The sequence below is a fragment of the Meriones unguiculatus genome, chromosome 1, assembly GCF_030254825.1.
Source record: "Meriones unguiculatus strain TT.TT164.6M chromosome 1, Bangor_MerUng_6.1, whole genome shotgun sequence".
In the NCBI taxonomy this organism is placed as follows: Eukaryota; Metazoa; Chordata; class Mammalia; order Rodentia; family Muridae; genus Meriones; species Meriones unguiculatus.
Window position 1 is genome coordinate 45814988 of NC_083349.1, and position 14297 is coordinate 45829284.

General features: G+C 46.1%; 1 protein-coding gene across 1 annotated transcript in view; it reads left to right on the forward strand.

The window, feature by feature from the left end:
* Positions 1-13782, forward strand: part of Pdcd1lg2 (programmed cell death 1 ligand 2) — a 43987-nt gene extending 30205 nt beyond the window's left edge. The window contains exons 4-5 of the mRNA XM_060388203.1: positions 631-766; positions 12966-13782. Of these exons, the coding sequence (XP_060244186.1) occupies positions 631-766; positions 12966-13002 (173 nt within the window). The 3' untranslated portion in view covers positions 13003-13782. The remainder of the gene's footprint in view (positions 1-630; positions 767-12965) is intronic.
* Positions 13783-14297: the final 515 nt, after the last annotated feature.

The following is a 14297-nucleotide window of genomic DNA, read 5'->3' on the forward strand; positions in this document are numbered from 1 at the left end:
TGGATTTAACATGTCCCCCCTTCCTGAGATGCTCTGCTGTTTCCAAAGGCTCCTGTGGGTCTTTAAATTTTAAGTTTAAACTAATGGTACAGATTCTAACCTCTTGAGTTCTTATCAGTAAGGGGGAAAATAAGTGTGTGTGTGTGTGTGTGTGTGTGTGTGTGTGTGTGTGTGTGTGTGTGTGTGCGTGCACGCTTAGGGGCTTTCCTACTTGATTGAGAAAGGCAGGGTGATGAAGAGAGAGAAAATGGAGGTAAAGAATAGAGACAGAGATGGGGTGGGGGAGAAAGAAAGAAACGAAAGTGTGGGTGGGTGGATGAAATGACAGAGTAGCAAAAGACACAGGATCTGGGCCCAGACAGTCTGGACTGTATCTCAGATGAATCATGTGCTATCTGACTTTGGGGAAATGTCTCAGCCTCACTCCTCCCCATCCCCCACCAGTGAAAATGAAGATCAAAGTAGAGACTGCTGCACTGGGTGGCTGTGAAAAGAATTGGGAGTCTGTGTGGGAGAGGTGTGGAGTGGAGGCTTGGCCCATAGTGGTGTGGTGGGAGCCCCTTCAGGAAGCCCCGTCGGTCTAGCTCTGAGCTGCCCTGTGATGGAGTTCTGGTTCTCTCATTCACCCAGGCTGGATGGAACCCAAAGTCCCCAGAACGTCATCACTTCATGTTTTCATCCCGTCTTGCATCGCTGCTTTAACCTTCACAGTTGCAGCGGTAGCCCTGGGGAAGAGGCTGTGTGGGAAGCTGTATTCTAGAAAAAGGTGAGTGACTTACAAGCAATGTGAGCCTGCAGCTTGCCAGGCTTCGGCAAAGCGCTTTAAGCCTAGAGGGCTTTGAGACGGCCCTGGGGCCATTTTACCCCAAGAAAACGGTTCAGTCTTCAGTTTGCTGAACCCACACTGAGGTTTTTCTGTTTTTGTTTTAAGGAGTTGTTCATTCCCGGGCTGAAAGAGTTTGCCTTGCCCTCCAGGCTTCCAGAGTGCTGTCTTTTGGGTAATACAGACAGCATTTAGTGGTGAGATGTTAACAAGAGCCTCTCCCAGGATGCTATTAATTTCCATCCCGCTTTTTCTCCTTCGGGCATGAGTTAAACCTTCCTGGTCCCCTAGAAATCCACCCCTTCTCTCTGGATGAGGAATAGAGAGAGGCTAGGAGCACCTCAGTTAGAAGGGGTCTTTGTGATCATCTTCTAAGCCCACGCCTTCTCATCAACCTACTCCTACCATTTGGGACTGGGGCATGTCTGCAGCTTCCAGATCTACATAGAGCTGTTCTTGTGTCTGTCTGTAGTTTGTCTGTCCCTTAATTGTCTGGAAGGAGCCAGACAATTACAAATAAACAAACAAACAAAGAAAAGAAACCCAGAATGTATGGAAAACACCCGTCTGGTGTTTTCCTCCGTGACCTCTGAGTGAGCAGCCAGTGAACTTTCCAGGTCTACACAGGCTTTGTCTGTCAAAAAGGAAATGTTGTCTTTGACTAAGCCATTTGAAGTGGGCAGCCCCGGGGTGGTGGTGGTGAGGGACAGGGTGGGGGTTGGTGGTCACCATCCTACGCTGATGGTGACACCATCTGTTGTCCTTATCTGGAGGAGTAGCATGTGTTATTTGTCTGCTGCCCTTTCTGCGCATTATCTGGGCTGACCATGAAGCCTCTAACTGCAGAATTCAAGGAAGTGTCAAGAGAAAGAGAGATCTCAGCATTCAGGGGGGCTGGAGGTGGGGAGGGCATCCTGTCAAAGGCAGCCTGGGATACTCAGTGAAACCTAGCCTCAGGAGAAAAGAGAAAACCTAAAGAGGAGGAGGAAGGGAAGAAGGAAAGGAGAGGGGGAACGGGTGAGAGGGGAGAAAAATAAGTAAAAGGAGGAAAAGAGAAAAAGAGAGAATAAAGGAGGCAGACAAAAGAAATGAGCAGAAGAGGTAGAGGCAGGCAGGAGGATTCTTTTAAGTGGAGAGGAAGGGAGAAGAGCAAAGAAAGGAAATACTGAGTTTGTTAACAGAACTGTGGCTTCTGCATAAAGTCCAGACTATAGACCCATGACGTCAGACTGCTGTGGCAATGGAAGCTCACTAAAGTCTTATACCCTGCCCTTCCCACAGATCTTACAGAGTGTCTGGCCTAGGGCCTGAGGACCCCTTAATCACTTTAAAAAGGACAACTTAACCATTCACAATAGCCACGTCATGGAATCAGCCAGGGTGGACGGTTAAAGAAAATGTGACATGTGTTCCCATCAGAGCACTATTTAGCCTTAAAGAAAAAATAAAATAAAATGATGTCATTTTCAGGGGGATGGATGAAGCTGGAGGTCATCATTTTAAGCCCAACTCAGACAGTGCAGACAGACATTATATTTCCTTTCATATATAGATTTTGGATTTAAAAAATAAATGCACAGGGCAGCTGCACAAGGGGAAAAGAGGCACAGGGCAGGTTTATACCTGGGAATGGATACAACTGAAGTGTATGTGTGTGTGAAAAGCCATCATGATTAGGCTGGAGAAATGGCTCAGTGGTTAAGGGAGCAATCTTACAGAGCACTGGAGTTCAACCCGCAGCATCCAGATCAGGCAGCTCCTAGCGTCCCAGGGAGCTAAGTGAGCCTACCAGAGGGCTGATCTGAGCTGTCCCTGAGGGCCAAGTGTGTAAGGGACTGACTGTTCACAACTGTGACTAAAACAAAAAGTCCCAAATGTCCCTTCAGCCAAGTGTGTCTTGCACTGGGCCCAGCGGCAAGTGGCATGTGAGCGTGCCGTAGCTAATCCACTGGAACTGTGGATAGTTCCCTAGTCCTGCCACATAGAATCTGTTTCCTCCAGGTATCAACAGCCACCGTGCAAAGGAATCCATGATAGAGCAGTTCCCCACGTAGATCACATTAAACTTTCATGACTTGGGAGAGGAGGCCCCCCTGTCTTCTCAACAGCTACACCGTTAGCCCCTTCCACACCAGACCCTCATGAGGAACCCGAGTCAGGAGCCTTAGCTTCTCCCTCTTCAGTTCTTTGGGCCATTGTTGTCCTGAGACTGAAGTAGAGACAGAGAAGCCTCCTTGGCTCCTGTACAGATTTACCCACAACTCACTGTGCCTGCTGAGTACGGGGAGGGCAGCCACTGCTGGCCCATAATAAAAAGCCTAATAGTAAGCATCCCTTTCAAAGGGCCATTCAACAGTTCAAGGATCAAGAGTGACACGATGCGTTCCAGAGAAGAAACTGGCAAATTCCCCCTCAAAGATGTCAAGTTCTACTTTATCAGCTAGACTTAAGTTTCATGAATATGAAAACTGTTTCTCATCAATACATAAACTTTCAGTATCTAAAACATTTTCTGGGATATGTAAGATTATGCTCAACCAAATTTTAAGTTTTTTTTCTAGTTTTTTATTCATTGACAATTTTATACATGGATATGTAAACACATAATGAATTTTAGACATTTCATCTTCCATTCCCCCCACTCTTAGTCCCCTTCCTTTCTCCTGACATCCTTCTTCCTTCTAACAGGTTTGCTCCCTACTTTCACTTCCTTTTGTATGTGATTCGCTGAGCTTAATTGGAGTTGTTTGCAGGAATACAGGTGGGGTTACTTACTAAAGAAAGGTTAACCTCTCGGTGGCTACACCACTGAAGAAAATGACACCCCCTCCCACAGCAACCATTAATTGCCAATTGAAAGTGGAAGAAAATCTCAAGTCCTCAGGTCTTGAGAACCATGTTTCCCAAACTCTGGGAAAGAACCAGGTTATGTGTGTGTCGCATGTGTATGTTTGATTTTCAAAGTGGTGTTGATACTTCCATAATATACACTGTACGGGAATTCCTAAAAACTGCAATGGGAAGCCAAGCACAGTGATGCAAGCCTGTGATGCCAGGCTTGGGAGGCTGAGGCAGGAGAATTTCTACTTTGAGACTAGCTGGGGCTACATAGTAAGTTAGAGGAAAACACAAAAACATAGTAGTCCCATATTTGTGTTTTATTTTATCCTATATGTACATATATGTGCAGGTATGTGTGTGTTCATACATGTTCATGCATGACTGGTGCAAAGGTGTATGCCTGTGCGTAGAATACAGATATCAACCTCGGGTGCCATTCCTCAGGAACCATGTGCCTTGTTTACTCCACACAACGACTCCTACCGGTGCCTGAAGCTGGCCTCCGAGCCCGAAGGGTGCATTCAGCTCCCAAGCGTGTGCTACTCAGGTCTTCATACTTAGCAGCAGTGGTTTTCTTAAGTTACTTCCCCAGTCTTCTTCCCCATTTTTATTAGAGACAATTGAACACATTTCAAAAATGGAAAAAAGCCAAAATAACAAAATATTTTTAATAAAAGTTTCTAAGATTTTAGACTCAAATACTAAGAATCCCCATCTGATCCTGAACTGGTCACTAGCAATTTTCTAGCCAAAACCAGCCCAGAAACCAAGATATTAGTTGGTGTTATCCTAGAGGACTGAGTCAGAACTAAAAACTCTAAACCAAAAGCCAAAGATGTAGGTTTCCAGTTACCCTAAGGCCCATGGAGAATAGCAACGTTGACCTTTGGCAATAGGTCATTGTAGTAGAACAGTTCCTCTGAATTGAGCATTGGATTCCCTTTACATGCAAACCTTCTTAAAGAAGACTGAGGTGAGTGTGGTAATGGGTTGACCCTTGAAGCCCAGGCCAGCGTCAGCATGGTCACGGTGGAGTTACTAAAAACCTGGTCAGCAAAGAAGCAGCAGGACCGTGCAGGGCAGTTCAGCCAGCTGAGTGTCAAGTCCTGGAAGGACACCTGATGGGAAGGAACAAGTGCACCTAGTTAAGGGAGAAATGAAACCAGAAAAGCTTGATGGGATCTACATGTTCATATAGCGGAATACATAATTCACATGATGGAATCTGTGTGTTCATATAATCTACATATTCATATTAAAGAGTTTAGTTAGAATTACTTTACATCGGGGATAATGATAATGTTCCTCCCAGAAGCTACAGGTGGCCAAACAAAAAGCCCCGTGCAAGGTAGGGGGTGGCCCCCTCCAGGGGCACCCTGGAGACCCCAAAACAATACAAGCTGTTGCCCTCGCTCTTGGTTGCCCACCAGGACTTGGCGGTAAGTCTTTATTATAGAAGACACAGGACACAGAAATATTGAGGCAGTACCAACCAGGAAGCTTCTTCCATGCTGGCCATCTTTCCTCATACCATGGGTACAGTGCAAGCTGCTAGGGGTGGGGTGAGCCACCCACACCTGACCCACTAGAGTTTTATGAGCCACGGCAATGGCCGACATGGCAAGATAGAGCCATGGCTTCAGTAGTTGCAATAATGCCCTGGGTGTGACCAACCATTCTGACTGAATTTAAGGCCCCCACTCCACAGGAGGAGCTGCATGGCCGGTACCTGTGGCCAAGAATTCATGATTGGAGGGCTCGTAGCCCCCAGTGGTGAGCCTGCTGCAATGATTTTGCTGAAGGGGCAACAGTATCAACCTGCTCTCTAAATTTGTGTCTTTGTGTTCATAGACTAGTGCGGCAGCCAGACCTGAGGTTCCTGTACGCAGTGTGCTAGGGTTAGCACAGAAACTCACCACTGGTCAAAGTTCAGAGAGTTAGTTGTCCCCGAAGGGCTCAGCCGCAAACAGGACATCACTATCACACTCCCACCCGTTCCCCTTAGCCATTCTGAAGCTAAGACAGTTTGCAGACTGTCTTAGTTAGGGTTTCTACTGCTGCCACGGGACACCACGACCAAAATGCAAATTGGGGAGGAAAGGGTTTATTGTGATTACACTCCCACATTGTTCCTCACTAAAGGCAGCCAGGACAAGAACTCAGGCAGGGCAGGAACCTGGAGGCAAGAGCTGGTGCAGAGGTCATGGAGGTGCTGCTTACTGGCCTGCTCCCCCTGGCTGGCTCAGCCTGCTTTCTTATAGAACCCAGGACCACCTGCCCAGGGGTGACAAGCACCCACTAGGCTGGGCTCTCCCCCATGGACCACTAATTTTTAAAAATGACCTACAACTGGATCTTACAGAGGCATTTTTGCAACTGAAGCTCCTTCTACTCTAAGGACTCCAGGTTGTGTCAAGTTGACATAAAACCTAACAGTTCAGGGACCGAAAAAGGAGGAAGAAACAGACTGTAAGAGACAGAGGTTGGAAAAGACAGGAACAAAACAGTGTCTTGTAAACATCAATGGTACCTCTGTGCTCATGAGTTCACAGCAGCTGTGGATACCTGTACAAGAGCCAAACTAGATGGAGCATTTACAACATTTCAGCATGGAGCGGGGGGGGGGGGGGTTGTCCTGAGCCCCACACTCAGCTGAGAAGCTACTGACAGCTGGTGTCTTCCTGGGGAGGGAGAGTCAGTTCTTTTTAAGGATGTGGGCCCTGGTAAGTGGGCCATGCTCCAGTGGATGGGCAGCTCACAGGAAGACACAGAGTTGGGAGGGACCGGAGGTGTAAAGATAGAGATGGCTCTTGGGAGGGTATGGGGAGTCGGATATATTCAGAATCCATTGTGTGCATGCGTGAGACTCTCAAAGAATCAATAAAACTATTTTTTAAGTGAAAAGGGAGGAGTCATTCTGAAGCTAGACATTTCTGGGATGTTGGTTTTTACAGACAACAAATGCTGCCGACCACAATACAGAGGTGAACAGAACTATGAGTAAGCATGATTTTGTTTTTCTTTTTTTTCCGCCTCCTTCTCTATCTCAGCTTGAGTTGGTAGGTTCAACTATCTCACAATATCCGTGGGGACTGGTTCTGGTTCTCACTTAAATCAGCGAATCCTCGTGGCCCTTAGGTAAATTTGCATTTGCCCACGGGCTTGAAATCGTGTTGACTGCTTAAAATACCCACGACAGTGCAGATGCTTCGTAAACAGCAGTGGCACTGCACTTTATCGTGGCAATGGCAAAACCAAGGGTGTGTTAGTCACCTTTCTCCATGTAGTAACCAAACACCAGGCTAGAAGCAACTTAAGAGAGGTTTATTTGGGACCATGGGTTTGAGGGTATAGAGTCCATCCTGGAGAGGGAGGGTTGGCAGCAGGCACCTCCTTGGCCCTATGAGCATGCGTGACAACTCCTTGCTCACATCTCAATAAAGCAGGAAGCGCCTGTGAAACAGGAAGGAGGGACAAGCTAGTACCCTCAAGGCCAGACCCCAGTGACCTACTTCCTCCAGGTAACTGCCGCCTCATAAAGCATCTACAACCTCATGAACAGCAGCAGCTGGGGACCAGGTGTATAAACACGGGGGTGGGGGTGGGGCGTGAGGGACAGTTCCCCTTCAAATGGTAACAAAAAGTCTGTGCAGGTGTCTTTCAGGTGTCTGCTTTAGGTTTTTTATTGCCTACCTTGAGCCTGTTTTGCTACTCACGGAGAAAGCAAGAAAGTAACAGTGATGGAAGCAGGAGGAAGGTGACTGTAGGCCAGGATTCTCAACCCCTAAGGCTGACACCCTTTACTACAGTTCCTCATGTCGTGGTGACCCCCAACCATAAAATTATTTTCATTGCTACTTCATCACTGTAATTTTGCTACTGTTATGAATTGTAGGGTAACTGCCTATGTATCTGGTATGTGACCCCTGTGAAAGGGTCATTTGATCCCAAGGGGTCGCGACCCACAGGTTGAGAATCACTGCTCTAGCATCCCCTTCCTCATGATTTTATTACTACTACTGAAGTTGAGTGCTCCAACTTCATGCCTTCGGGGCCTGGTGCCGCACTGAATGTTGCTCCTGTTTTGTTTTGTTTTCCTGCCCTCTGGAGGCCTCTCTTGTGCGGAGGTAAGGTGCTCTGGGATGGACTATGGATGGAGGAGCCATAGGTTCTGGGTAGAAAGTGGGGCAGGTCCTAGGGACTCCGGGGACTTCTTCAGGACCCCTCAGTCTCGTGTGGATGGATGCAGTTATTTCCATCCCTGGCCTGTCAATGTTAGGGGAGCTTAAAGCAACGATTTATGAGCCTTCAGACACGGGAGGCTCTCGGAAATACAGTCTCACTTTTCTGACAGATAGTCTTATTTCCCATATTATAAAATATGCATTTTTGTTACTTCATATTTTAAAGCCTTCAGTTTAAGTGTTCTGGCCAACATCATGTTAGCAACGTCATATCACCCAGATAGGCGAAGCCAGCAATGGTCCCAGCTCTATTCTCTGTGTGGATTTTTTCCATGAAATGCATTTTGAGAAGCATACTCTGTAGACATGTGTGTGTGTGTATGTATGTATATATGTATAAATATGCTCACTCTTTGCACTGCTCAGCAGCCCTGTCTCTGGCTCTCTTTGTAACTTTGGCTAGATTGTCATGTGAAACTAGCTGCTGGGGAACTCAGTTGTACCTGCCGTCTGTTCCCCCAGCCATCCCCAGGGGCCTTGTCCATGTGGCCACACTTGTTGCCAATCCCTGTCACCTCTGTGTAGGTGGAGATGAAACAATGAGGTGTTGGTGGCTTAAAGTCTGACTTTAACAGTGCACTGTTGATGTTACATCTTATCTTAGGTAGGATCACTATTGCTATAAGACACCGTGACCAAAAAGCAAGTTGGAGAGGAAAGGGTTTATTCGGCTTTCACTTTCCAATTACTGTTTATCATAGAAGGAAGTCAGGACAGGAACTCAAACAGGGCAGAAACCTGGAGGCAGGAGCTGAAGTAAAGGCCATGGAGAGGGGCTATTCACTGGCCTGCTCTCCATGGCTTGCTCATCTTGCTCTTATAGAACCAAGGACCACCAGCCCAGGGATGGCACCACCCACAATGGGCTGTGCCCTCCTCCATCAATCACTAATTAAGAAAATGCCATGTAGACTTGTCTATAACCCAATCTTATGGAAGCATTTTCTTAATTATGATTCCTTCCTCTCGGATGACTTTAGCTTACGTCAAGATGACATAAACTATCCAGCACATTTTCCCAATTAAATTCCCTCCTTCCAGACAACTGTAGTTTGTGTATCAAGTTGATATAAGATAAGCCAGCACATACCTATATCTTAAGAATAGCTTTTGCACTTAGCATGGTGGCACATGTCTGTAATCCCAGCACTTGGGGAGGCAGATGAAGGTGGATCTCTGTGAGCTTGAGGCCAGCCTGGTCTACAAAGCAAGTCCAGGACAGCCAAGGCTATACATGGAAACCATGTCTCAGAAAAAAAAAAAAAGCTTTTGCTTAAAGAATAATCATTATAAAGTCATATGCTTTACTGGTAAAATATTAAAATGCATTTTAATAGTAAAAAACAGAAAAAGGAAATTTATCCACAAACATTTAGTATGGACACGGTTTGTTTGTTTTGTTTTGTCTTTCTCAAATATTTTCAACCCACAGTTGGTCAACCCAGTGGTGTGGTACATGGAGATAGAGAGGGAGAACTGTATTCATGATTATGCTAATTAATTCATGAAAGTCAAATAGGATCAGTGTGCACAGAAGCTTCTTATGTGGTAGCGTTTCTGCTAGGCTTGTTCTTGCAGCTGTGCTTTGCTCCATGTCTTTGCTGGAGAGCAAAGATGGCACCCATTTCGGGCCAGGAGCAATCTCACCATTCTTTGCTCTGTCTGTATCCCTAAATTCTCTCTGACTTAGGCCCTTTGCATATATGTTATGGTTGTGCAGCTTGATCCTTCTTGTGAGACTAACAGTACGAGTGGGGCTGTCTCTGACTCTTTTGCCTGCTTTTGGTACCCTTTTCCTCCTAGTGGGTTGCCTGGTCCAGCCTTCACAGGAGGGGAGGTGTCTAGTCATACCACAACTTGATAAGCATTTGGTTAACATCCCTGGGAGGCCTGCCCTTTTCTGAAGGGAAATGAGGAAGAGTGGATTGGGGATAGGGGAGGTGGGGGAAAGAACTGGAAGGGGAGGAGGGATGTTGTTGGGATGTAATACATGAGAAAAGAACAAATTTTAAGGATTATTTAAAAAGAAATACATTGTGGGGCTTATGAGTTAGCAGCAATTCGGGGCTAATGAAGCCTTTTGAGGAGGTTGACAGGCTCATGACTGGAATCAGGGAAAGAGACAGGATGCTCTGTGGATGTCAGAAGGGAGGGCACTGTGCTCCTGAAGGCTGGCTGAGTGGAAGGTGTAAGGCTTGGGATCAGTGCTTCTGGGATCAGGAAGGCTTGGGTGTAGAAGGCAAAAAGGCCTGTGCACACACATAAGCACTGGAGAAGCCAGGAAAGCTAAACGCACAGCTTATCTCTTCAGTGGTATGAGGTGTGCCACCGATCTTCTTGGAATGCCAGAAAGGATGGAATTTTACAATCTGATGATCCTTTGCTGTCTATCTGACAGGCTCTGCCCATGTCCCACAGACTTTACTTATCCCAAACGCTATCCTTTCCCCTTAGAGGCCATCCTCATGAGTGATTTACAACAGCCTAAGTGACTTCTATCTTATCTTAGGACCGGGCCAGTCCTGACACCCACAGGTATTATATTTAGCCCAGTCATGCTCCCTACACCATAACTCTTGGGCACTATCTCTGAGTCAGCAGTCCCCATTCTCTTGAAAGGAGCCAGATGTGTGCTTTGTAAAGAATCTAAGCAATGTCTTAAATTGTTGTGCACTTGGGGCTGAGTTAACTGATCCCTGAATAGTTTTTCCAAAATTGTGCTGTGCTTAAATATGGCTGAAGTAAAACGATCTGGGCCAGACTCTTGAAGTTCTGGTCCGGTACCCATTACAATATAATTGGGCTGAGCCAAGTTGTACCTCACCCTAATTGGTTTTCCTTGCCTGCTGTAAAGTCTGCAGGGGAATCGCCACACTTGGGTTCTGTGGGACAATGGGAGACATTTAGCTTTCTTGGTGTGGCACTTGACTCGACCAAAACGGTGCAGGAGAATCAGAAGACTTTGATATACCTTTGTGTCAGGAACTCGGACTATTGAAGCTTGCTCATTTTAGAATTCTGCTGTGCATAGCACAATTCCAAAGCCAAAAGTTGTAAAAACAACCCTAGGAAGCCTTCACCTCACCCATCAGAGACAGCAACCATCAGTGCAAAATGTGATGAAAGCCTTAAGAGGGGCTCTCAGCGCTTTCCCCATGCCTGGGGACCACTGGTCTGAAAGCAATTGCTGTAGACCCAGCACCCTGGGTACAGAGCCAAGGAACAAAGAGACTCCACACAGATCTCTGACTACACTGAGCGCTGAGTCAGCAAGCAGATTTTCTTGACTCAACGTAGTTTCCCATCAGCCCTGGCAAGCCCTACTAAAATCTCCATTTCTTCAGAACTGAAAACCCCCAGTTCCTATAAAATGATGTCCTTGGCCCAGAGGCACCTGCCTGAGTCTATAGATCTTACGGACTCAGCGAGCTTCTTTAAGTAACTCCTTCAGCCACTGGGGCCAGGGGCATGGGATGGGCCTGAGGGCAGAGGAGAGAAACACCGATCTCTGAGAAGCACTTGATAAAATGAGGGAAAGGTCTGAGGTAACCTGGTAAGGGAGTGGGGAACCTGCCAGCTCAGCTCTAACCTGTCACTGCCAAGAAGATGGAAACATGGATGTTTATGCAATGTCTGATAGCTATTAAATACTAGATACAACCATTGCCAATTAGCCAAATCACACACAGGGGACCCATTTGTAGCTTCTGGGCTAGAAGCAAACCACCAACCATCATGATCAACACATAGATCATTCAGGGTAGAAACATATATTTAAGAAGTCAGAGGACACAGAAAGACTTGTTCGATCTCCTGAATGCCAACATGTACTGTGGCATTAGAACATCTTTGTTGATGTCAACAGTATCATGAGTATTTTGTAACAAATATCTATCCACCTAATCAGAAAACTCTCATTCCTTTTTTGGTTGGTTGGTTGGTTGGTTGGTTGGTTGGTTGGTTGGTTTTTCAAGACAAAGTTTCTCTGTGTAGCTTTGGCAGTCCTAGAACTCACTCTCTAGACCAGGCTGGCCTCGAACTCAGAGATTGGCCTGCTTCTGCATCTCGAATGCTGGGATTAAAGGCATCTGCCACCACCACCTTTTTAGTCTGAGTCATCCTTACCTGACATACACAACAAAGCAACCAGTAGAGAAGTGAGATGACCAGGAATTCTGGTCCCTGTTGTTGGGTACCAGGGCCTCTCCAGAGGAACAGAGCCTAGAGTGGTGGAGGGGAGAGCGACAGAGGGAGAGAGACGGATAGAGTCAATGTAAAGGATTGGCACTCATGATTGTGCGGACAGTGAGACTGAGCTTTGTGAAGCAGGCCAGCAGGCTGGAAACTGGGGCAGAGTTTTCATATTTCAGTCTCCAGGCAGTTTCATCGTCCCTAGGAACTGGTTTGTTCCCAGGGACTCATCTGATTAAAAGGAACCTACACTTTGGAATATAATCTGCCTAAAATCTACCTAACGCTATGCATTAATTACATCCGTAAAGTTCATGGCAACATCTAGACTACCACTTGATAGGACAATGGGCCCTGTGACCTACCCAAGCAGTTTTAACAAATCAACCAAGAGACGTCGGAACAGTCTTGGCCATGGGCTTGGCCGAGTGTGTGGAGTGAGCCAGCTTGTTGGAACTGCCAGAGCCTTTAAAAACTGAAGGTAAAGGGCCTGGAGAGGTCCTGGTGGTTTAGAGGGCTTGCAGTTCTTGCAGAGAACCCAAATTCAGTTCCCATCATCTATGTTGAGCAACTCACTATTGCCTGCAACTTCAGCTCCAGGGCATATGACACCCTGTGAAATGTTTCAACATAGCGTGGCTGCCTGTGGTCCACAGGGTGAAGGGGAAGGCTCCTGCCGCAGTGCTAGGACAATGGCAGTGGGAGAGTGTGGCACGAAAGGCCTTGAACCTTGCTGATTAAGATGGATACATGGATTTTTTTTTTTTAAGGTCATTTCTCTCGCCAGTCTATTTGGAAAGGTTATATGTGTCCTAATCAAAACCATGATTTATTTATTTTTCCTATCCATGGTCTCCTCTTTCCAGATCTGGACCTGTGGCCTCAGGAGTTGGAATGATCTGAGGGGTCACCCTCAAGAAGCTTCTGGATGCTGAGTGAGGACCCCTTGGCCTTCACAACCTGCCATTTGCACTTTTCAGTTGCCTTAGATGATAGCCCAGCGCTTCCATCGGGAGCCTGAAGGACTGGCCTCTCTTCCTCAGTCTGAAGACTCCTCCAAACAAGCACAACAGCACTTTTGAGTTGCCCCTGGGCTCCTGCACCTCTGTGAGGGCTTGAGGTCCCTCTTGGCTGCCAGCATGAACGCAAAAGGGTTTCTCCCTGAGGGTTTCTCCCTGGCTATCCACAGGAAGATATGGAAAATTCCAGTTACTAAAATAGATTGTCAATAGAGTTATTTATATCCATCATTTCCTCTGGGGGCTAGACTTTCCAGACAGGGTTTCCTGTAAACAAAGTCATAACTGATGTGTTTTATAGCTTTCTAGAATCCGCAGCCTTTAAAGTTCTAATGAGCAGGAAGCACTTAAGCACACATTAAGTACACAACTGTGGCATTTGTTTCGAGTTTTCTTTTACAAAGCATTTGTATTATCCTGTGTTGTCACTGTGTTTATTGGTGTTTTCTCTTTCAACTACATCTTTTTTAAAAAACCAAAAGTTGTAGGGTTTGTTGTTGGATGTTGTTTCTGTTGTTATTGTTTTGGTGGTGGTAGTGACGGTGGTGTTTTTCAGTGCTATCACCTTCAATAAAAATCACAGTACTAATGCGTTGTGCCTTCAGAGATTCCAGATGAAGAGCGATAATGGTAGTCCCTCAAGCTAAATAAACCTTCTTCCCTAGCCTTTTGTGTGATTTTTACACTGAAACTTGTAGTTGCTCCCTTTCTAGAACTGTAAAGTGGTGGCGTCATTAGTCAGAGCATTTAATGATGGGCATTCTGGGAGTCCTTTCATGTCTCAGTGTTTGTGGGGAGAATGCTCGGACTACAGAAAGGTGCTAACTTTCCTCTGTAAGATAGAACTTACAGTTCAGCAAATCAACTGACCTATGAACTATCCAAATGTCCACATTAGCCACTGTGAGCACTGTAGGTTAGCCTGAAGCAAGCTTTGTCGCTGGTATTTAGACTGAGCAGAATTTGGAGTTAATAGGATGAAAGGAGGTAAAATTAAGATTTGAATTGTGGCTATTACAAATAAAGGGGCTATGAACATGGTTGAGCAAATGTCCTTGTTGTATACTGGAGCATATTTTGGATATGTGCCTAGGAGTGGTGTAGCTGGATCTTGAAGAAGCACTATTCCTAATTGTCAGAGAAAGTGCCAGATTGATTTCCAGAGTGGTTGTACAACTT